Below are 24068 nucleotides of genomic sequence, written 5' to 3' on the forward strand. Positions count from 1 at the left end.
ATATACGATGGTGTTTAAGTATAGATTCTAGGTACTGACATTGTTAATCATCTGAATTATATTATAGTGTTTTCTTGTCCATTCTTTTTTGATGCGTTTTGTTATTTGATTTTGACATGTGATTATGGACCTTCCAAATTGATTTTCAGAAGTTCAGTATTTTTGTGATTTTACTTTTTTCTATTTGCGCATTTACAGAGAAATACACAAATACAAAATACAAAAGTACATTTCGACATGCTCACCACAGAATAAAAACGAACAAGTAAAACAACATAAGACATTGCATAAAACAGCAAAACAGAACAACGAACTGTCTTTTACATGACTGGATCAACGCCACAAAAATATGATAATCAGGCTATGATATTTGATGTCTTTTATAACAATTACAAGAAAACAAATATAGAAATGTCTTAGTAATAAGTTTGTTAAGATTAGTATTTTTTTCTTAATCATACTGAAAAAAACAAATAAATAGTTGGTTTAACCTAAAATCTTCGAAATAAACTGGGTGATTTATTATCTTTTACTTTTAAATACAAATAGAAAAAAAAACCGCGTAGAATTCAATTACAAACGATAAAACATTTAACAATATCCGATCAAAATTACAAATACAACATCATAACCAAATGTATAAATGTTGGATGACAAGTACCGTGACATTTCTTATAGCAATGCCAATTCATGTTCTGGTATAATAGGTCAAGTCGGTCGTTCATCCATAAAACCAGGTGTGATTATTTGATGTCGTTGCGAGACTGTTTTAAATATTGTATGATGTAATTACCAGGCTGATAGTGTATATTTAACGATGTAATTGCTTTACCATTCATGAATTATTCTAAAATGTAATTGTTGGAGTATTTGCATTTTTGAAGAAGGAATTGCTACACAATTGTTTTCTTATTTTGACATGTACATACTAGACCATTGACAGACTATTTTAAGATTTAATTGCTAATACTTAAATAGACAATTCTAAGATGTAATTACTGCACCATTTATTTATTAGTATAAGATGTACTTACTGTAAACAAGAAGGGTTGGTGTGATTGTCAATTACACAACTCTTCACAAGAGACCATATGAGTAAGAATCTACGAACTATCGGTCATCGAACGGCCTTCAACAAAGAGCAAAGGTAGACTATTGATAGCCTATTATAAGATGTACTTGCTAGACCATTCATGGACTATTATAAGATGTAATATGAATAATTGATAGACCATTCATAGATCTTTTATAGTTTATTATAAGAAAATTCAAACATTTTTGCTGGCTATTTTGATCATCAGACATTAAACTCTGAGTGTACGAACCCATTAAGGCTTTTGATTCAGTGGTTAAACCTTACTAATTTTGATCAATTAGACCTTATACTCTGAATGGCCCTAACATATTTGATTATCTTGAATTATTCCCTTGGTGTGAAATCCTAACGGTTTTCGATCATCAGACAACACACTCTGGGTGTGAAACCCCTTACGGCTTCCAATTATCAAACATAGTGTCTTAGTGTGAACCCTTTACGACTTTTAATCCTCATTATTCAAACTCTTGGTCATAAGGCAATGTTTTCTGAGTGTGAATCTCTTACTGCTTTACCACTGATACAGTACAGGCACACTATAAAGTAGGTAAAGATATGTAATTACATATGTATATTGCACTAGCTAGTTTAAGCTAGTTTCATTTAAACCTATATATTGAATATTTTTCTTAACAATATAATCGTCCTTTATCAAAAGCGACACATTATACACTTTTTTATCCGAGAATTTCCCAAAACAATCAAACCTTTGCAGAAAAACATCTCATTCTCCAGTACTTTCATTGGAGAAAGTTAACACAGTCTAGTACTTAAAGCTTCACAGGAGAAAAGAAAAAAAAATGCACTCTACCAATAAACAGATGTGAGTTTATGTAATCTGGAAGGGTAAGCAAGTTCTACTTCATTTGTAAAACAGTGTTATAGTTATTTTATTAAAACAGTTGAAAGCATGAATATAGACTAAAACCTTACCAAACAATCTGAGAGATTAAACCTTAAATCTAGGATAATAACTTTTTCCTTGAATCCATTGACAACCGAAATTAACAGATTGTCGAGATATTAGCTTAAAAAACTACAGCATATTTTACGTCCCAAACTGCGAAAGTTTTCTCCAATAATTAAAATTGTCTTCGGTCAGTTCATGATAACACACGATTATGATTGCTGGTATATATTAACGAACACATAACATTAATTTACGACAGTAACTGTGCGTCATATAAATAGATCAACGACCCAAAAAGTGACGTCCCATGTAAATTTCGAAAAAAAAATATATAAAATGGGGATAAGGTTTGTAATGGTGATATTTTATGTATTTACTAACAAATGCAAGACTATTTATAATCGTGTAATTAATTTTATTTTCTAGCCATGTCATATATTTTTTTTAACTCAAACTGTATAAACACAAATACATCTTGTGCATATACAAATCCTTTCAAACTGATTTATGTTTATCTTGTTCTGTTTCACTCCAACCCATGGTTAAGGTAAAATTAGGAGCCAACAAATATGTTAAACTCTGTCTCTTTTTATTTGTTCGTATCCAAAATCAGGAGCCTGCATATTATAGATGTATGTTGATTTCGCTTATTGTTTTCCTGTGTTTTTAGTTTTTCTTTATTGTTTTAGATTTTTAAATGTATACACTATATTGTGTTTTTATTTTTTTAAAAGACATATTTTGAAATGCATTAAGTAATAGATTTTCAAAACCTAACCAGTGCAGTGTTTTTCGTATTATTCATTTTTTGTTCATCCAATTGTCAATCCGGATTTGGAGTTCTGAGTTCAACTATCCCTTTTGTATCTCCAGCCTCTAATTGTAAGCTTTCATTCCAATAAAGGCATCAGTAGTATACCGCTGTTCAAAACTCATAAATCCATGGACAAAAAAACAAAGTCGGGGTAAAAAAACAAAACCGAGGGAAACGCATTAAATATAAGAGGAGAACAACGACACAACACCGAAACGCAACACACACAGAAACGGACCAAGCATCAGACAAAACACCACGAGAATAACAAATATCACATGAGAACTAAATACATAAATTTGGGATAGAAAAGTACCGTGCCACGTCTTATCTCAATATCTCAAAAATAAGAGAAAACACAAACGACTCAACGTTAAAATGCAACACACACAGAAACGAACAATAATATAACAATGGCCATCTTCCTGACTAGGTACAGGACACTTTTAAAGGGAAATAAAAGTGGTGGGTTGAACCTGGTTTTATGGCATGCCAAACCTCGCACTTTAATGGCAAAGTTAAATATAACATTGAAATGACAACATAATATTACAGGACTACAATACAAATAAATAGGAGAACATCTTAGACAAAGAAAAACATGATCAATAGATAACAAAAAGCATCAGGTTTAAAATTCAATACGCAAAAAACGCGCCTTGTCCACACAAGACTCACCAGTGACGCCCAGATATAAAAGATCGAAAGTGGAAAAAGTACAAAGTTGTACAGCACTGAAAATCATAAGTTGAAAAGGTTTTGACAAATACGGCATTGTTTTTATGCCCGGGATAAGAACATTCTTATTATATAGAACAATGCATGCTATTGCAAACAGTAAATTTTATCAAATGAATATGAAAGAGATATACACAAAGAAACTGAAGTATTAACTAATTACAGAAGACTAAACCCGAATACATAACGCCCAGATATAAAAGATCGAACGTGAAAAAGATACAAAGTTGTACAGCACTGAAAATCATAAGTTGAAAAGGTTTTGACAAATACGGCATTGTTTTTATGCACGGGATAAGAGCATCCTTATTATATAGAACACTTGATGCTATTGCAAACAGTAAATTTTAACAAATGAATATGAAAGAGATGTACATAATGAAACTGAAGTATTAACTAATTACAGAAAACTAAACCCGAGTTTATCACAAAACAGACACACCCGAATCAGTTCAGGCGTCAACGTAATTAAATAAAATGTGACGTCACATACGATGGCGAAAAGGCAGAAACGTTATGCCACATTTGAATTTATGAAATTTAGAAACAGCATGACGTCACATATGAAAAACTATCATTCAAAAGTGAGATAGAATTAGGATTGATTTAAGATTGTATTAGAACTTAATATTCACACTATGTAAGCATAATTTGGAGAGTGCAATACCAACCACTGATAATCAGATACACAATAACAAAATATGGGTGTAACCTCACTATGAATGTATTTTAAAGTCGTGTACAAAATATTTCACTTTTAATTATACGTATTCTTTTCAAGTCATTGCATCACAATTTAGTATCACAAATCCTAAAACTAGGAATCGTTTACTTTCGTGGATATAATATTCTCATGGATTGAGACCAAAAAAAATCCATATTTGATTTCGGGATTTGTCAAACGAATATTTGATGTTGCAGATTTTCCAAAGTCACTATAAAAGTCAAATTGAAATAAGTAATTTACCTTTACCCATGAAATCCACAAAAACTGCTATCGCACGAATAAAACTGTATCCACAGTATAAATAACCCTTGTATTGTCGCCGACTGTAACCAAACTAATGTGTAGGTATTTAGTTGTACAATTGGACAATATCTGATATGTGTGATATGTATCATAGGTAGAATTCAACATTTTAAATCAACATACAACTAAATCTCACGGGCTTTTTTTTTCTTTCATAATCACGTGTTGAAAACCACAAGTTATATTAGTATAAATATGTTTACAAAACAATTATTTGGTCGGAATGCAAAACGGAAAAGTTTAAGTGTATTATATATTTTGTTTGTACTGCTTAAAACTCTTGATAAACGAGTTTATATTGTTATTAAATACATCAAATATCAGTTTCACAATTCTAATATTGAATTTTATCCTATTTATTGGAAATGTTTAGAAATTTACCTGTGACGTCACTTTTGTGCGGTGATCTAGTCGGGTGACGTACAATGCGTGGTTCGTTAGTGCTGGTTTTATGTGTTGTTCTCGGATGTTTAACTTGTTCGTTTCAATTCTGTGGTAAGTCACCACTTCGGTGTTGACATGGTATCAATAATATGTTCATGTTTATAAAGAGATATGGCCATTTTCCCGTGAATTCTTTTCATTCGATAAGATAGGAAAATCATGTTTTAAATAGCCAGATGGATGCTTATTATCGTACACGAACATACGTCACCTTATTCGTTTATACCTTGAACAGGTATTCATACAAAAAACAAGGTCAAGACTTTAGATTTTTTTTTATATTGAGTTTGTTTAATTGTTAACACCCTTTATATGTTACCATACCACGTAACTTGCCAACAAGCCAAATAATATTGAACAAATTCAAATGGGATGTTGTTTTTCTCATTTTGAATATATGAATATCTGTATTTGTCCTGGGCTTTTAATGTTTTATCGTCTATAAGATAATATATATTTTAACCGGAGAACATCTAACATCAGTTGGTCATAGAACACCTCGTGTTACTAACATATGTTATTTTATGTCGGTTGAGAATAAGATTCTCCTATTGGATAAAAAGGGGTCACATGACATTCATTATTCTGCAGTAATAAATTCCATCGGTCATAAACAGAACAATACGGACCAGAAAACCGGTCGTTAACGAACTTTTACATGATAATGACCGGTTTAGCGTGGTTTCCGTCTGATAGTGACTGTTGGGGCGTGGTTTCTGTATGCTAATGACTGTTGAGGCGTGGTTTCTCTGTTAATGGCCGGTGGGGCGTGGTTACTCAGTTTAGATAGATGTACCTTTAAGAAAACATTTTCCTGATTTTAATATTAAATTTAAGTTGTTGAATTGTTTATTATATGTTTTCATTAACTATAAAATTTAAGAGAACTTGATGAAGTATTTATATATTGAAAAATTGTACTAAAATGAATGGCAGTATTACTACGACTAGTCTCCACTATTTGCCACAGAAATCGTAAAACTACTCGTTTGCTTTAGTCATTTTGAATTTATGAGAATTTTCCAAAGCATGGTTTCTCAATGAAATAAACATAACAGTTCTTGACAAACTGGTCATTATCGTGATACATGAACAGCCCGTGGGACAGTGGTATTGACTGCGACAGCGATAATGACCTCGCCTTCGGCTCAGTCATTATCACTTTCTTAGTCAATACTACTGTCCTGTGGGCAGTCCATATATCACGATAATGACCAGTTTTTCAAGAACTATTATATAATTATATGGCCTTTTCTGGCATTTTAATAAATCGACCCTTCGTTGTGAAACAGATGCAATAGCTTCTTGATGATTTACCTACAATCACGATTTGTAGTGTAATTCATTCGTTCTGTGGTGTTGTTTTATTTTCTGATGACTTAGTGACGGTGGTAAAAATGTCAATACCAGTATCTACACAGTTAGTGAATTTGCGACAAAATTGAGGTTGACTGCATTTGTTACATATGATACCATGTTCAAAAAAGGTTGCGATTTTTTTTTGTGTTGTTTTGAAACTTGTATACAATGGCCTCATTTTAAGTTATGTGTATTTTACACACAAAGCATTTGGTCTTCATTGCTAAGTAATAATTTCTCGTGTTATTGGTTATGTACAGGCACCAACATCATTTACGGCAGTTGTTCCTTGCATATATGTAATAAATGTAAACACATGCATAGAAAGAAGGTCTGTATGGACATTCATATGAATGCACACAATAAGCGATACATCATTTTTCTCTTTAATAAAATGATTTACTAGTATACTATATCGTCAAAATGAACCAGAATGACTCTATGAATTAAGCCAACATACGAAAAAGAACACAAAAAATGCAAATAAAGGTATTGTGTATTAACGTTCAGTTTGTGGTTGCACTTAATTGTGTCTGTTTTTCTTTATTTTCCTCTAATATTTGATGTGTTTCCCTCAGTTTTAGTTTTAACTTTGTAGCCCGGATTTGTTTTCTCTGAATCGATTTATTACATTCGAACAGCGGTATACTTTTGCCTTTATTTATATATATACTCTTGAATTTCATCACTTTGAAATGGATGCAGAACTTGTGTTCTTCAGCTGTCCTATTGAATGAAAAATACATCTGTGTTGTTGTCTTGGAACAAAGATGACTTAGTTTCATTCGTACAATCACCTTTCAGTGTACATACATTTGTTTTCTTGTCATACTCTGCAGCGGAACATACTATATGAGTGAAGCACATGATTATACAGTGAATGTGACTGTCCGCTAAAGATCTTCCTATGACAGGACCTAAATATCCGTAACCTATATGTCCACATGCATATGCAGTATTAGCTCTGGACAAACCTGTAACAAAAACAAATAACCTTTGTTAAAACAGACAAAAATTGTACCGTTTATGTTATAACTACCACTGGGTCGATGACTCTGCTGGTGGACAAAATGTCTCAGTAGCTAGGTATACGTATCATCATCCCATGTTGCCAGTACACTGGCATGAAAATACCAATTTAGTGTTATTAAAATTTGATGTTACAAAGTTTTTGTAATTATTTAAAATGAAGGAACTTATCTTCCTCGTGCAAGACTCTAACTCTTTGCCCGTTTTTGTTTATGCTCTGTTGTCGTTTTTGTTTTATAGCTATTCATTCGTTAGATAAATTTTGGATTTTCAATTAGTTTGGCATCTAGCATTACTGTAAAGACTTGGATTGTCGATATCACATCTGGTGGAAGATATCTGGTACAGTTTATATAACAAGTGTATATTCAACAAAACGGAGGAAACAATATATCAATCTACATATCAAACACCGGCGTGGAATGTGGATGTATTACCATTTGGTTATTTATTTTCGGAAAAATATATCAGTATCAGCCAACCCTTTCAGAACACTTGATATCATCCCCGGTTTTGGGGTTCGTGTTGCTTAGCGTTTAGTTTTCTACGATGTGTTGTTTGTACTGCTGTTTGTCTGTTCGTCTTTTTTTAATTTTTAATGAATTTCAATGTCCATTTGTTATTTTTCGCCTCTTTTTTGTTAGTTATCGTAAAGCAAGTAAATTTATTTGGGCTGTAGATAACTTATGATATATATCATGGACAATCCTTTGAAAACTGCAGTAAGGTGATTTGCAAAAATTGTATGATATGAATTGTTATGTATAATTTTAATCAATGGAAATTTGTTGTAAACAAGCAATTGGTTTGGTCAAGTTACGGATATCTTCCTTATGTGGTTACTACAATCTCCTTCCCTTTCAAAAATGTGACCTACCGAATTAGACTATCTACCGGATTTTTTTGTGGAGCAAGATCTGCTTACCCTTCCGGGGCACATGAGATCACCCCAATTTGTTGGCGGGGTTCGTGTTGCTTATTTTTTTATGTTGTGTCTTGTGTGCTATTATTTGTCTGTTTGTCTTTTTTTCTGTTTTAGCCATAGCATTGTCTATTTTCGATACTTGAGTTTAACTGTCCCTTTGATATATTTCGCCCCTCCTGAACGAATGTCGATGTAAAAAGGAAAAACAGAAAGGACACTGTCGAGTTTATATACTTCAGACATTAACATGTGATATTGTTAATCTGTTTTTGTGATTGATGAACTTTTTGATGTATGCTTCACGTCTAGAAGTTAATTTATTTCTGAAAGTTCAAAACAATGAAATAAGAGGTTCACGACTTATTTAGTTATCCTTGGAGTCAATAGTAGATGTATGTTCTTTTATGCTGTAAATGAAAGGTTTTAAAAAGTAAAATCACAAAAACTCCGAGGAAAATTAAAAACGAAAAGTTCCTCATCAAATGATAAAACCCATCAAACGAATGGACACCAACTGTCATATTCGTAATTTGGTACAGGCATTTCAAATGTAGAAAATGGTGGATTAAACCTAATTTGATAGCGCTCAACCTCTCACTTTAAACAACGTCAATCTTTTTCAAGTTCATGCCATCTTAACTGGATTTAATACTCAGAATTCATTCATTTATATAATTCTTAATGCGTCATCTACTTTCATTACCAAACGTATGAAGAATGTTCTTACCTGATTCAATGACACTGTTTACTGGATTGCCGTAGACTTCCACTTCACATAATATATGAACTGCTGTATCCTTACGTTTAATCCTAACAAACCTCCCTCTTGTGTTAGGAGGACAGGTAACAGTGTTTCTATGGCTTGATTGGTTCTGATATGGACAAAGAAATACTTCTCCCTCATATAAATTGTTCCATATATTACATGCACATGATGGCATGATAACTTCGACATCAAGGTTTGCCATATGGTCCGCTAAAATATATACTATTTTGAGATCATATGAATAAATTAACAAGGATTTTTCAAAGTTATCCATAAATAAGGTTATTACTTGGCTTCTCAAGAAAGCCCCCATAAGTAATGGAATATATTGGTTCGTTGAAAAAAGTACCCACAAAGTAATGTTATATATTGGTTCGTTGGAGAAAGTTCCCACTAAGTAATGTAATATATTGATTCGTTGGGGAAAGTTCCCACAAAGTAATGTAATATATTGATTCGTTGGGGAAAGTACCAACTAAGTAATGTAATATATTGATTCGTTGAGGAAAGTACCCACTTTGTAATGTAATATATTGATTCGTTGGGGAAAGTACCCACTAAATAATGTAATATATTGATTCGTTGGGGAAAGTACCCACTAAGTAATGTAATATATTGATTCGTTGGGGAAAGTACCCACTAAGTAATGTAATACATTGATTCGTTGGAGAAAGTACCGACTAAGTAATGTAATATATTGATTCGTTGGGGAAAGTACCCACTAAGTAATGTTATATATTGATTCGTTATGGAAAGTACCCACTAAGTAATGTAATACATTGATCCGTTGGGGAATGTTACCACTAAGTAGTGTAATATATTGATTCGTTGAGGAAAGTACCCACTAAGTAATGTAATATATTGATTCGTTGGGGAAAGTACCCACTAAGTAATGTAATACATTGATTCGTTGGGGAAAGTACCCACTAAGTAGTGTAATATATTGATTCGTTGAGGAAAGTACCCACTAAGTAATGTAATACATTGATTCGTTGGGGAAAGTTACCACTAAGTAGTGTAATATATTGATTCGTTGAGGAAAGTACCCAATAAGTAATGTAATATATTGATTCGTTGAGGAAAGTACCCACTAAGTAATGTAATACATTGATTCTTTGGGGAAAGTTACCACTAAGTAGTGTAATATATTGATTCGTTGGGGAAAGTACCCACTAAGTAATGTAATATATTGATTCGTTGAGGAAAGTACCCACTAAGTAATGTAATATATTGGTTCGTTGGAGAAAGTACCCACTAAGTAATGTAATACATTGATTCGTTGGGGAAAGTTCCCACAAAGTAATGTAATATATTGATTCGTTGGGGAAAGTACAAACTAAGTAATGTAATAGATTGATTCGTTGAGGAAAGTACCCACTTAGTAATATAATGTATTGATTCGTTGGGGAAAGTACCCACTAAGTAATGTAATATATTGATTCGTTGGGGAAAGTACCGACTAAGTAATGTGATATATTGATTCGTTTGGGAAAGTACCCACTAAGTAATGTAATATATTGATTCGTTGGGGAAAGTACCAACTAAGTAATGTAATATATTGATTCGTTGGGGAAAGTACCAACTAAGTAATGTAATATATTGATTCGTTGGGGAAAGTACCGACTAAGTAATGTAATATATTGATTCGTTAGGGAAAGTACCCACTAAGTAATGCAATATATTGATTCGTTGGGGAAAGTACCAACTAAGTAATGTAATATATTGATTCGTTGGGGAAAGTACCGACTAAGTAATGTAATATATTGATTCGTTGGGGAAAGTACCCACTAAGTAATGTAATATATTGACTTGTTGGGGAAAGTACCGACTAAGTAATGTAATATACTGATTCGTTGGGGAAAGTACCGACTTAGTAATGTAATATATTGATTCGTTTGGGAAAGTACCAACTAAGTAATGTAATATATTGATTCGTTGGGGAATGTACCCACTAAGTAATGTAATATATTGATTCGTTGGGGAAAGTACCCACTAAGTAATGTAATACATTGATCCGTTTGGGAAACTTACCACTAAGTAGTGTAATATATTGATTCGTTGAGGAAAGTACCCACTAAGTAATGTAATATATTGATTCGTTGGGGAAAGTACCCACTAAGTAATGTAATACATTGATTCGTTGGGGAAAGTACCCACTAAGTAATGTAATACATTGATCCGTTGGGGAAAGTTACCACTAAGTAGTGTAATATATTGATTCGTTGAGGAAAGTACCCACTAAGTAATGTAATATATTGATTCGTTGGGGAAAGAACCCACTAAGTAATGTAATACATTGATTCGTTGGGGAAAGTACCCACTAAGTAGTGTTATATATTGATTCGTTGAGGAAAGTACCCACTAAGTAATGTAATACATTGATTCGTTGGGGAAAGTTACCACTAAGTAGTGTAATATATTGATTCGTTGGGGAAAGTACCTAATAAGTAATGTAATATATTGATTCGTTGAGGAAAGTACCCACTAAGTAATGTAATACATTGATTCGTTGGGGAAAGTTACCACTAAGTAGTGTTATATATTGATTCGTTGGGGAAAGTACCCACTAAGTAATGTAATATATTGATTCGTTGAGGAAAGTACCCACTAAGTAATGTAATATATTGGTTCGTTGGAGAAAGTACCCACTAAGTAATGTAATACATTGATTCGTTGGGGAAAGTTCCCACAAAGTAATGTAATATATTGATTCGTTGGGGAAAGTACAAACTAAGTAATGTAATATATTGATTCGTTGGGGAAAGTACAAACTAAGTAATGTAATATATTGATTCGTTGGGGAAAGTACCGACTAAGTAATGTAATATATTGATTCGTTAGGGAAAGTACCCACTAAGTAATGCAATATATTGATTCGTTGGGGAAAGTACCAACTAAGTAATGTAAAATATTGATTCGTTGGGGAAAGTACCGACTAAGTAATGTAATATATTGATTCGTTGGGGAAAGTACCCACTAAGTAATGTAATATATTGACTTGTTGGGGAAAGTACCGACTAAGTAATGTAATATACTGATTCGTTGGGGAAAGTACCGACTTAGTAATGTAATATATTGATTCGTTTGGGAAAGTACCAACTAAGTAATGTAATATATTGATTCGTTGGGGAAAGTACCCACTAAGTAATGTAATATATTGATTCGTTGGGGAAAGTACCCACTAAGTAATGTAATACATTGATCCGTTGGAGAAAGTTACCACTAAGTAGTGTAATATATTGATTCGTTGAGGAAAGTACCCACTAAGTAATGTAATATATTGATTCGTTGGGGAAAGTACCCACTAAGTAATGTAATACATTGATTCGTTGGGGAAAGTACCCACTAAGTAATGTAATACATTGATCCGTTGGGGAAAGTTACCACTAAGTAGTGTAATATATTGATTCGTTGAGGAAAGTACCCACTAAGTAATGTAATATATTGATTCGTTGGGGAAAGAACCCACTAAGTAATGTAATACATTGATTCGTTGGGGAAAGTACCCACTAAGTAGTGTTATATATTGATTCGTTGAGGAAAGTACCCACTAAGTAATGTAATACATTGATTCGTTGGGGAAAGTTACCACTAAGTAGTGTAATATATTGATTCGTTGGGGAAAGTACCTAATAAGTAATGTAATATATTGATTCGTTGAGGAAAGTACCCACTAAGTAATGTAATACATTGATTCGTTGGGGAAAGTTACCACTAAGTAGTGTAATATATTGATTCGTTGGGGAAAGTACCCACTAAGTAATGTAATATATTGATTCGTTGAGGAAAGTACCCACTAAGTAATGTAATATATTGGTTCGTTGGAGAAAGTACCCACTAAGTAATGTAATACATTGATTCGTTGGGGAAAGTTCCCACAAAGTAATGTAATATATTGATTCGTTGGGGAAAGTACAAACTAAGTAATGTAATAGATTGATTCGTTGAGGAAAGTACCCACTTAGTAATATAATGTATTGATTCGTTGGGGAAAGTACCCACTAAGTAATGTAATATATTGATTCGTTGGGGAAAGTACCGACTAAGTAATGTGATATATTGATTCGTTTGGGAAAGTACCCACTAAGTAATGTAATATATTGATTCGTTGGGGAAAGTACCAACTAAGTAATGTTATATATTGATTCGTTGGGGAAAGTACCAACTAAGTAATGTAATATATTGATTCGTTGGGGAAAGTACCGACTAAGTAATGTAATATATTGATTCGTTAGGGAAAGTACCCACTAAGTAATGCAATATATTGATTCGTTGGGGAAAGTACCAACTAAGTAATGTAATATATTGATTCGTTGGGGAAAGTACCGACTAAGTAATGTAATATATTGATTCGTTGGGGAAAGTACCCACTAAGTAATGTAATATATTGACTTGTTGGGGAAAGTACCGACTAAGTAATGTAATATACTGATTCGTTGGGGAAAGTACCGACTTAGTAATGTAATATATTGATTCGTTTGGGAAAGTACCAACTAAGTAATGTAATATATTGATTCGTTGGGGAAAGTACCCACTAAGTAATGTAATATATTGATTCGTTGGGGAAAGTACCCACTAAGTAATGTAATACATTGATCCGTTTGGGAAACTTACCACTAAGTAGTGTAATATATTGATTCGTTGAGGAAAGTACCCACTAAGTAATGTAATATATTGATTCGTTGGGGAAAGTACCCACTAAGTAATGTAATACATTGATTCGTTGGGGAAAGTACCCACTAAGTAATGTAATACATTGATCCGTTGGGGAAAGTTACCACTAAGTAGTGTAATATATTGATTCGTTGAGGAAAGTACCCACTAAGTGATGTAATATATTGATTCGTTGGGGAAAGAACCCACTAAGTAATGTAATACATTGATTCGTTGGGGAAAGTACCCACTAAGTAGTGTTATATATTGATTCGTTGAGGAAAGTACCCACTAAGTAATGTAATACATTGATTCGTTGGGGAAAGTTACCACTAAGTAGTGTAATATATTGATTCGTTGGGGAAAGTACCTAATAAGTAATGTAATATATTGATTCGTTGAGGAAAGTACCCACTAAGTAATGTAATACATTGATTCGTTGGGGAAAGTTACCACTAAGTAGTGTTATATATTGATTCGTTGGGGAAAGTACCCACTAAGTAATGTAATATATTGATTCGTTGAGGAAAGTACCCACTAAGTAATGTAATATATTGGTTCGTTGGAGAAAGTACCCACTAAGTAATGTAATACATTGATTCGTTGGGGAAAGTTCCCACAAAGTAATGTAATATATTGATTCGTTGGGGAAAGTACAAACTAAGTAATGTAATATATTGATTCGTTGGGGAAAGTACCAACTAAGTAATGTAATATATTGATTCGTTGGGGAAAGTACCGACTAAGTAATGTAATATATTGATTCGTTAGGGAAAGTACCCACTAAGTAATGCAATATATTGATTCGTTGGGGAAAGTACCAACTAAGTAATGTAATATATTGATTCGTTGGGGAAAGTACCGACTAAGTAATGTAATATATTGATTCGTTGGGGAAAGTACCCACTAAGTAATGTAATATATTGACTTGATGGGGAAAGTACCGACTAAGTAATGTAATATACTGATTCGTTGGGGAAAGTACCGACTTAGTAATGTAATATATTGATTCGTTTGGGAAAGTACCAACTAAGTAATGTAATATATTGATTCGTTGAGGAAAGTACCCACTAAGTAATGTAATATATTGATTCGTTGGGGAAAGTACCCACTAAGTAATGTAATACATTGATCCGTTGGGGAAAGTTACCACTAAGTAGTGTAATATATTGATTCGTTGAGGAAAGTACCCACTAAGTAATGTAATATATTGATTCGTTGGGGAAAGTACCCACTAAGTAATGTAATACATTGATTCGTTGGGGAAAGTACCCACTAAGTAATGTAATACATTGATCCGTTGGGGAAAGTTACCACTAAGTAGTGTAATATGTTGATTCGTTGAGGAAAGTACCCACTAAGTAATGTAATATATTGATTCGTTAGGGAAAGAACCCACTAAGTAATGTAATACATTGATTCGTTGGGGAAAGTACCCACTAAGTAGTGTTATATATTGATTCGTTGAGGAAAGTACCCACTAAGTAATGTAATACATTGATTCGTTGGGGAAAGTTACCACTAAGTAGTGTAATATATTGATTCGTTGGGGAAAGTACCTAATAAGTAATGTAATATATTGATTCGTTGAGGAAAGTACCCACTAAGTAATGTAATACATTGATTCGTTGGGGAAAGTTACCACTAAGTAGTGTAATATATTGATTCGTTGGGGAAAGTACCCACTAAGTAATGTAATATATTGATTCGTTGAGGAAAGTACCCACTAAGTAATGTAATATATTGGTTCGTTGGAGAAAGTACCCACTAAGTAATGTAATACATTGATTCGTTGGGGAAAGTTCCCACAAAGTAATGTAATATATTGATTCGTTGGGGAAAGTACAAACTAAGTAATGTAATATATTGATTCGTTGAGGAAAGTACCCACTTAGTAATATAATGTATTGATTCGTTGGGGAAAGTACCCACTAAGTAATGTAATATATTGATTCGTTGGGGAAAGTACCGACTAAGTAATGTGATATATTGATTCGTTTGGGAAAGTACCCACTAAGTAATGTAATATATTGATTCGTTGGGGAAAGTACCAACTAAGTAATGTAATATATTGATTCGTTGGGGAAAGTACCAACTAAGTAATGTAATATATTGATTCGTTGGGGAAAGTACCGACTAAGTAATGTAATATATTGATTCGTTAGGGAAAGTACCCACTAAGTAATGCAATATATTGATTCGTTGGGGAAAGTACCAACTAAGTAATGTAATATATTGACTTGTTGGGGAAAGTACCGACTAAGTAATGTAATATACTGATTCGTTGGGGAAAGTACCCACTAAGTAATGTAATACATTGATCCGTTGGGGAAAGTTACCACTAAGTAGTGTAATATATTGATTCGTTGAGGAAAGTACCCACTAAGTAATGTAATATATTGATTCGTTGGGGAAAGTACCCACTAAGTAATGTAATACATTGATTCGTTGGGGAAAGTACCCACTAAGTAGTGTAATATATTGATTCGTTGAGGAAAGTACCCACTAAGTAATGTAATACATTGATTCGTTGGGGAAAGTTACCACTAAGTAGTGTAATATATTGATTCGTTGGGGAAAGTATCCACAAAGTAATGTAATATATTGATTTGTTGGGGAAAGTACCCACTAAGTAATGTTATATATTGGTTCGTTGGAGAAAGTACCCACTAAGTAATGTAATATATTGATTCGTTGGGGAAAGTACCCACTAAGTAATGTTATATATTGGTTCGTTAGAGAAAGTACCCACTAAGTAATGTAATATATTGATTCGTTGGGGAAAGTACCCACTAAGTAATGTTATATATTATTTCGTTCGGGAAAGTACCCACTAAGTAATGTTATCTATTGATTCATTGGGGAAAGTACCGACTGAAGAATGTCATACTTTGATTTGTTCACAACTATATCTACAAAGTTATGTAGTTATTTGGTTCATTGAGAAACGTTCCTACTAGGTAATGCAATAACGTGGTTCGTTGAGAGGAGTACAGGTATTTACAAAGTAAAGTAAGAACATGTGTCGTTAGGACAGGTATCTGCAAAGTAAAGTAACATTAAGTAAGTAAGAACAGCACTAGTTGAGACAGGTATCTACAAAGTAAAGTAACATTAAGTAAGTAAGAACAAAGTTTGTTGAGACAGGTATCTACAGAGTAAAGTAACATTAAGTAAGTAAGAACAAAGCTTGTTGAGACAGGTATCTACAACGTAAAATAACATTAAGTAAGTAAGAACAAAGCTAGTGGAGACAGGTATCTACAACATGTACAACGTAAAGTAACATCAAGTAAGTAAGAACATGTCTAGTTGAGACAAGTATTAATAACGTAAAGTACAAATATGGTTATAGTTGAAGCAGGTATCTACAAAGATAAGTGAGACCATGGTTCGTTGATGTAGGTATGTAATAAGTAAGGTTTCATGCTTATCAATTCAAGAGCACGTGAAAATTGACAAGATTGTGAAACCGGTATTGTACTGGAAAAACACAATGAATTGTATTTGAACTTGATATCATCATGCCTTGATATATTATGCTGGCTCCGAGCTGACCAGTCTTTAACCTTTAATCTAACAAACGAGCGAGTAGAAAACACTTAATTTCAATTATTTGATTTTGGCACTGCCATAAAAGTTACAAGCGCTACAATATACCTAATTGTTAGGTATGGTAATAAGATTGTCGTGTTTGTTTTCAGTATCAGTATTTGTTTATTGATAAAGCACATGAAAACATGCTAGTATTCGAACAAAGGTGTGTACCTCATGGAAAATGTTTGACACATTTGTTCGATTTTGGAAAAATCTCGCTCAATTTAGTTTATTTTTTATTGTGATTGTTGTTTGAGGATACTATTACTTTTAGTCATATCCATGTATATATTAGGGAGACAAGAGAGTTGTATTTAGTTAGGTTTGAATTGTTTAACGTTGTCATTTCAGGGTCTTTTATAGCTGACTATTCGGTATGGGCCTTGTTCAATGTCGGAGGCCGTACAGTGACATAGTTGTTAATTTTTGTGTCATTTTGATATCTTATGGAAAGTTGTCTCATTGACAATCGTATCAAATTTTCTTTTTTCATATCTAACTTTCGTTTTTGAATGATCTGATGATAGAACTTACTGTTTTATTATGAATCTGTAATGTTTCTGTGTAAATGAACCGAACGATGTTAACGTAAATGTGTGATTTCTTTACTAACTTGTTCTTTTAAACTAATTTGTTTGATTGTACTTCAGCTTAAAATGCTACATTTCGATTGGCTAGTACGAGGTAGTTAATTTACTATAGCTGATTATTAATTAAATCCGGTAGCTGAGTGGAAAAAAGTAAAATCACAAAAATACTGAACTCAGGGGAAATCAATACGGAAAGTCCATAATCACATGACAAAATCAAATAACAAAACGCATCAAAAACGAATAGACAAAAACTGTCATATTCCTGACTTTGTACAGGTATTTTCAAATGTAGAAAATGATGGATTAAACCTTGTTCTATAGCGCTAACCCTCTCTCTTTAATAACAGTCTCATCAATTTCCGTTATATTTACATGATGCGTTAAATAAACAGTCACAATTATTAAAATAGTCAAAATATGGGTACATCAGTCATCATCGCATAACAATTTTAAAAGGGACAATTTGACAGAACACAAAAACATCTATCTACGAACACATGGATTGACTTGAGAAGACATTTTTTTAATGTCAACCTCTCGTGCAGATCAATAAAAAAAATATTTAAAAGGACAATGAATTAGATTTAAATCAAGTTATTAAAGACAATGCATCAGTTCTTAGTTTTATCTACCATCCTCTCAGCTGTGTTCTATATATAATAATAAAGAAACTCAAAATTTAGAAATTTTTTTTTTAAAACAAAAAAAACTCATAATTACCGGGTTTGAAATTTGTTATGCAAGACGCGGGTTTCGTCTGCATTAGACTCGTGATTCTTGCTCTGTTCAGATTAAGATCAAATATAAAGGTATTTAAAACAAAACATTGCGAAACAATGACGCTAGTTAATCCTAACACTTACGCTGATAAATCAATCGATGCAAAATAAGTTTTTACTTCTATGATGCAGTTGTAATGATTAAAAACATTCCCTATTGTTTGTCCTTACATAGCATTTGTCATGGTTTTTATAAAGATATTTGGATATGACACAATCCTAAAAATAAATAAAATCCAGAATTCCGCCAAACTCAAATGGCGCCAACAGTGACGAGACTGAGTTTTTTGTAATATAGGGACATACTTGTACTGCAAAACCAAAAATTGTCGCCAATTTAAAATTGGTAATAAATGACCATTTCATAGTCAAATCACGAAACTTTGCGCAATTTTAAAGTTACAAAAAAAATATTTAAAGCACGCTAAGTTACAACATGTTCACTGCACCGCTTATTAGCCCTCCTGTACAGTGATTCTGTGAATGATAATAATGTATTCTTAGAATTCATTATATGTTATATTTTGGGTACTAGTAATTGATGAAAATCCTGGTATGCTATCACCAGATTTGTTTGCTTGGAAAACAACGAATGGTAAGTAGATACATTTCGTACCAGAGCGTGCATAATCTGCAATGGCATGTCAGAAGCTTTTGCATTGGGACAGCAGGAACGGATGATAAGGTGCATGTACATCATTCAAAGCAGCTTTGAAATGCACAGCAGTTTGCATTTAGTTTTAACATAATCTAACCCCCAGGTAAAGTTAATGAATTGTTTATGTCACACTATCAGTTTTACTAATTTGTTTACTTTATATACCACTTTGATAGTATTTACAAAATCACTAGTTAGTACTGGGATTTTAAAAAATCTCTGATTTTACAAATTCCCTGTAACATATACATATTCTATCAATACCGTCAAACTCTGACATATTTTTATGTATTACTTTGAATTATATGCCATTTTGATTTGGTGTTATGTATTTATTGAATTGGATATTAATAATCATTGGCATTCTTGTAAACTTGTGGTATATTGAAATCTTGCATATGGGTAGGCATCGTCAAATGTATCATGTAGTATTCCCAGTATCTGATGCCGGTCATCTTTTATTTGGCGGCTTTATTTGAATTTTTTCGTACCCCTTAAGGTGGTACCCAACACCTTGACTAAAATAATTTGACTCGTTTAATTTTCATAAAATTTTGACAAAATATTTACTTTCATCCTTTGAAAAAAATATAAAAATTTTAAAAAAATTAACTAGTCACTTTCTCGGAAAAAAATGGTTGGATACATTGCAGTTATAAAAACTAATTTTAATCATTGAAAAGCATAATATTTTTTTAAGAATACAACGTAATTAAAACGTTTAGCTGATTTTACAGAGTTATCTCCCTGTAGAGTTATGTACCATCTTAATTCTTTATTACACCAAATCAAATGCCTGTACCATGAAGTGATCAAATAATTGATATGTGATGAACTATGATCTATTTTTGCAAAAAGATTGGTTAAAAAAAGTATTTTTATATAAATATCCAAAAAAAGAAAACGAAAAAAAAAACACTTACGACAACAATCTGTGCGTCCATAAATATCTATAACATTGATATCATAAATATTTAGTAGGTCGACTGTCCACCATTGCCGCTGATTACCGATCCAGTGTGTGTGAGCACATAAAAAATCTTCGCCTGAACGCCGCTGCGAATTTGGCATCACTCCATCAACGGCATAAGAAGAGTCACAACACAAATAATCAATACCCTCTCCAACTTTAGGATCATAAATAGAAGACATCTGTGTAGGTTTGTTTAATGCAATGTTCATATCACCAAAGGCTAAAGTAAAAAAAAATATTGGTTATCTAAATATACACACGGATCTCTAACTGATGCAACAGTTACATTATATATTCGAATATTTTAATATAAAAAAGAAAGTGTGATATAATTGCCAATGCTATAAATCTTCACAAGAAATAAAATGACAGAGAAATCTACAGCTGTAGGTAACCGCGTGACCTTCAACTATGATGAAAGCCCAAATCAAGTTTACATATGTCTTATTATTATTATTATTGACCCATACGATGTGTCCGTGTTTAAACTAACTAAACGTCCACTCTGTTTAGTATTTGTATTTGTATCAATCTGACGAGTAAAGCCTTTTTCAACTGATTTTTTATAGTTTGTTCTTTTGTTGAACTGTTACATTACTGTCCCAGGTGACGGGGAGGGTTGGGATCCCTTTAACTTGTTTAACCCCAACATATGCTGTATGTATGTGCATGTCCCAAATCAGGAGTCTGTCATTCTATGGTTGTCGTTCATTATTTGTACATTAACTATACCGTTAGTTTTCTTGTTTAAATTGTTTTACATTGTCATTTCGGGAACTTTTAAAGATGAGTGTGCGGTATGGGCATTAGTCATTGTTGAAGCCCATATGGTGTTCCATACTTGTTAATGTCTGTGTCATATGGTTTCTTGTTGAAAATTGTCTCATTGACAATCATATCACGATTTCTGTTCTATAAGATATGTTTTCCACTTCTTAAATTGTGGTTTATCTGGTTTTTTATAATCATTTGTATTATTATCATACAGTATTTATAACAGCGCATTTTGTGATATTAAAATTACCCAAAGCGCTTTACAACATACATCCATTTAATTTATAAATATAAGTATTAAGAATAACACTTTAAAGCCCATGCTAAAATCTTCTAAAACAAACAGATTATATAAATCTAGCATTGATAACAATAACATTTATATAAAATATGCATGATAAAATTAATATCAAATTTGAATTCGTACCAATAAAAGTAAGTGTAAACTTTAAAACTATTTGCTAAAAAAAATCTAAAATAACCAATAAGTTCCGAACGTGACAAATAAAAAATGAAGTTGTGGTATGATTGCCAATGATAAATTGACATATGCTGTTCACAAACTATTAAAATTTCAAACCTAGTGGGTTTTTTTAGAAATTTTTAGCTTTTTGTCCTAACTTCTTAATAATTAGGAGCCAAAAAGGACTAGAATAGGGGCATTTTTCTTATTTCAGAACAATAAGTTGTGTATAAGTGTATTGATCATTATGACAAATTACCACAAGAACCCATATCTCGTAAAGAAGGTTTAAGTTGATTTGGGTCGTGGCCCATTCCATATAACTTACATCGGAACAACGGAAGTGAACTAAGATCAATTCGACAAAATCTCTTTGAAGTTTCGTGATTTAAAAAATTGAGATAAATATTTTATTAAAGTCATAAGAAACGAGTGAGTGGTGAAAAATAATCTGTATCCAAATCTTGAACCAATGCATGTACATATCATAAACTTAGTCCTCTGTGCACGATTTTCTCATTTTTTACGCATATATATCGTATTATCGTCAATTGTTTTTCTCTCTGTCTATTATGTTTTAACAAATATGGCTGCTCATTAAATGCCTTGTTATAAAGTCGACGTTTACCGACTGTCACCTTATTGTAAACAAATAACAAAAAGCATGGGTATTGAGCACGTGTTTACATGTACAATCAGATAAATGTTTATTTCAATGACAAATCCATGCGTATTGTGATCACTGGATTTGTACAAGGATGGTTACGCTCAGGTCACTATGCATACGGAAAATATGTCGGCGAATTGCTTCCTGGAAGGAAGCAATTAAAAATAAGTAATTTTCTTCTAAATGTGAACAAGTTAAAGAATGTTCCGCAGAAAAAAAGTATATGTACATAAGTTGTATCATGAAAACTATCCATTTAGTTATAAAAAAATATGCTTTTTTTATTATTTGAGGTTTCTTATGACTTTAAACGATATATAAAGACTTAATAAATCCATCCTTACAAAATGTTTTGACAAAATTACAACAATACAGTACAACACCTAACTAATCTCTGGACATCATGATCTTAGTAACCAAATAGCTTTAAATCTTTCAACAGAAATCAACAAGCTCACTGTTCTTTTTTATTTTACTGTTCCCAAAGTCTGACATGTTGTTAATGTAGTGAATAATTAGCGAGAAATATTTAAGGCAGTAATTTAAATATTCCTATAATTTTCGATTTTTCCGGTGTAATGAACGTGCTCTTGGTAATATTTGAGATATTCCCCATTGCATTTCTTTAAATTTTAAACAAATACGTCGTACAAAATTCTATTGTTGGATTTTTTTTCTATCCTTTGATGCCGTTCGAATGGTTATATCAATGATATTGTGTGTTTTGTGATTTTGTTTTCCATGTGATTATGGACTTTCCGTTTGGATTTTCCTCTGAGTTCAGTATTTTTGTGATTTTACTTTTTATACCAATGAGAACATTTTGTTAAATTAATCAAATTCAGATTTAAACATATGCCGTAATTCATCACAACATTTCAGTTTTATATCATTCATCATCCTTGTACAATCGCATTGGGAGTATTTTAGTAAAATCAAACCTCCTTTCAAACATTTTATTATTTAATGGATTTCTAGACTATGAACCAAAAATGTGATTTTCTTAAAACAAAAACTGTTTTGATACGCGATAAACTGTTTAATATTAAGATAATACATTACCACACGAAGTAAATATGTACAATATTCCGTTAACATAACTTGATTTCATGGCAACCTAGAGAAGTCACTTCATAGCTTGAAAAACATTCAACAGAAATCAACAAACTGAATTTACTTTTTCACGATACGATTTCAGAATACGGTGTGATAATATGGTTTCTTTATGTTGCTTATGTAGTAGGTGTTTTTTTACGAGAAAAGGTTTAGTAAGTACTGAAAATATTCATGTATTTTTGTATCCTTTCATGTTTGTTAGATAAGCAATATTCCTGTAATCTTCTCTTTTCATGTTTGTTAGATAAGGATTCAGCCTGTAATTTTCTCTCTTTCAAGATTGATAGATCAGTGATAATCCTGTTTAATTTCACTATTTTATGTTTGATAGATAATCAATCAACCTGTTATTATTACTATTTTGTTGTCATTCATGTATAGCCCTTGAATTTCTTTCAACTTTGATATAAGTTGATAATATAAAACTCAATTGCTTTTATTTTTTTAGTGCCATCATATACATTTTTTCCCAACGCATACATTAATTTGCAGAATTTTTCCAAATTATTTAAATTCGGATGAAGTCTAGTGCAATATAACATCACAATCGAGTTAATTGAAACTGCAACTGATCAATTGGTACCCTAACTTTAAGGTGATGGATAAACGAGAAATGGTTGAACTAGACACTTTGTCAGAATAGGTAAAAAAATCTAGTCTCTGTTTAAACATCGACATCATAAG

The 24068-nt window shown here is 32.3% G+C and overlaps 1 protein-coding gene across 1 annotated transcript in view; it reads right to left on the minus strand.

The window, feature by feature from the left end:
• LOC134699319 (uncharacterized) overlaps positions 1-24068 on the minus strand; it is a 55938-nt gene that overhangs the window by 23150 nt on the left and 8720 nt on the right. Inside the window, exons 3-5 of the mRNA XM_063560932.1 lie at positions 20510-20584; positions 9073-9321; positions 7189-7365 (exon numbers count right to left, since the gene is read on the minus strand). Coding sequence (XP_063417002.1) covers positions 7189-7365; positions 9073-9321; positions 20510-20584 — 501 coding nt within the window. The remainder of the gene's footprint in view (positions 1-7188; positions 7366-9072; positions 9322-20509; positions 20585-24068) is intronic.

The sequence above is a fragment of the Mytilus trossulus genome, unplaced genomic scaffold (assembly GCF_036588685.1).
Source record: "Mytilus trossulus isolate FHL-02 unplaced genomic scaffold, PNRI_Mtr1.1.1.hap1 h1tg000050l__unscaffolded, whole genome shotgun sequence".
Classification (NCBI taxonomy): Eukaryota; Metazoa; Mollusca; class Bivalvia; order Mytilida; family Mytilidae; genus Mytilus; species Mytilus trossulus.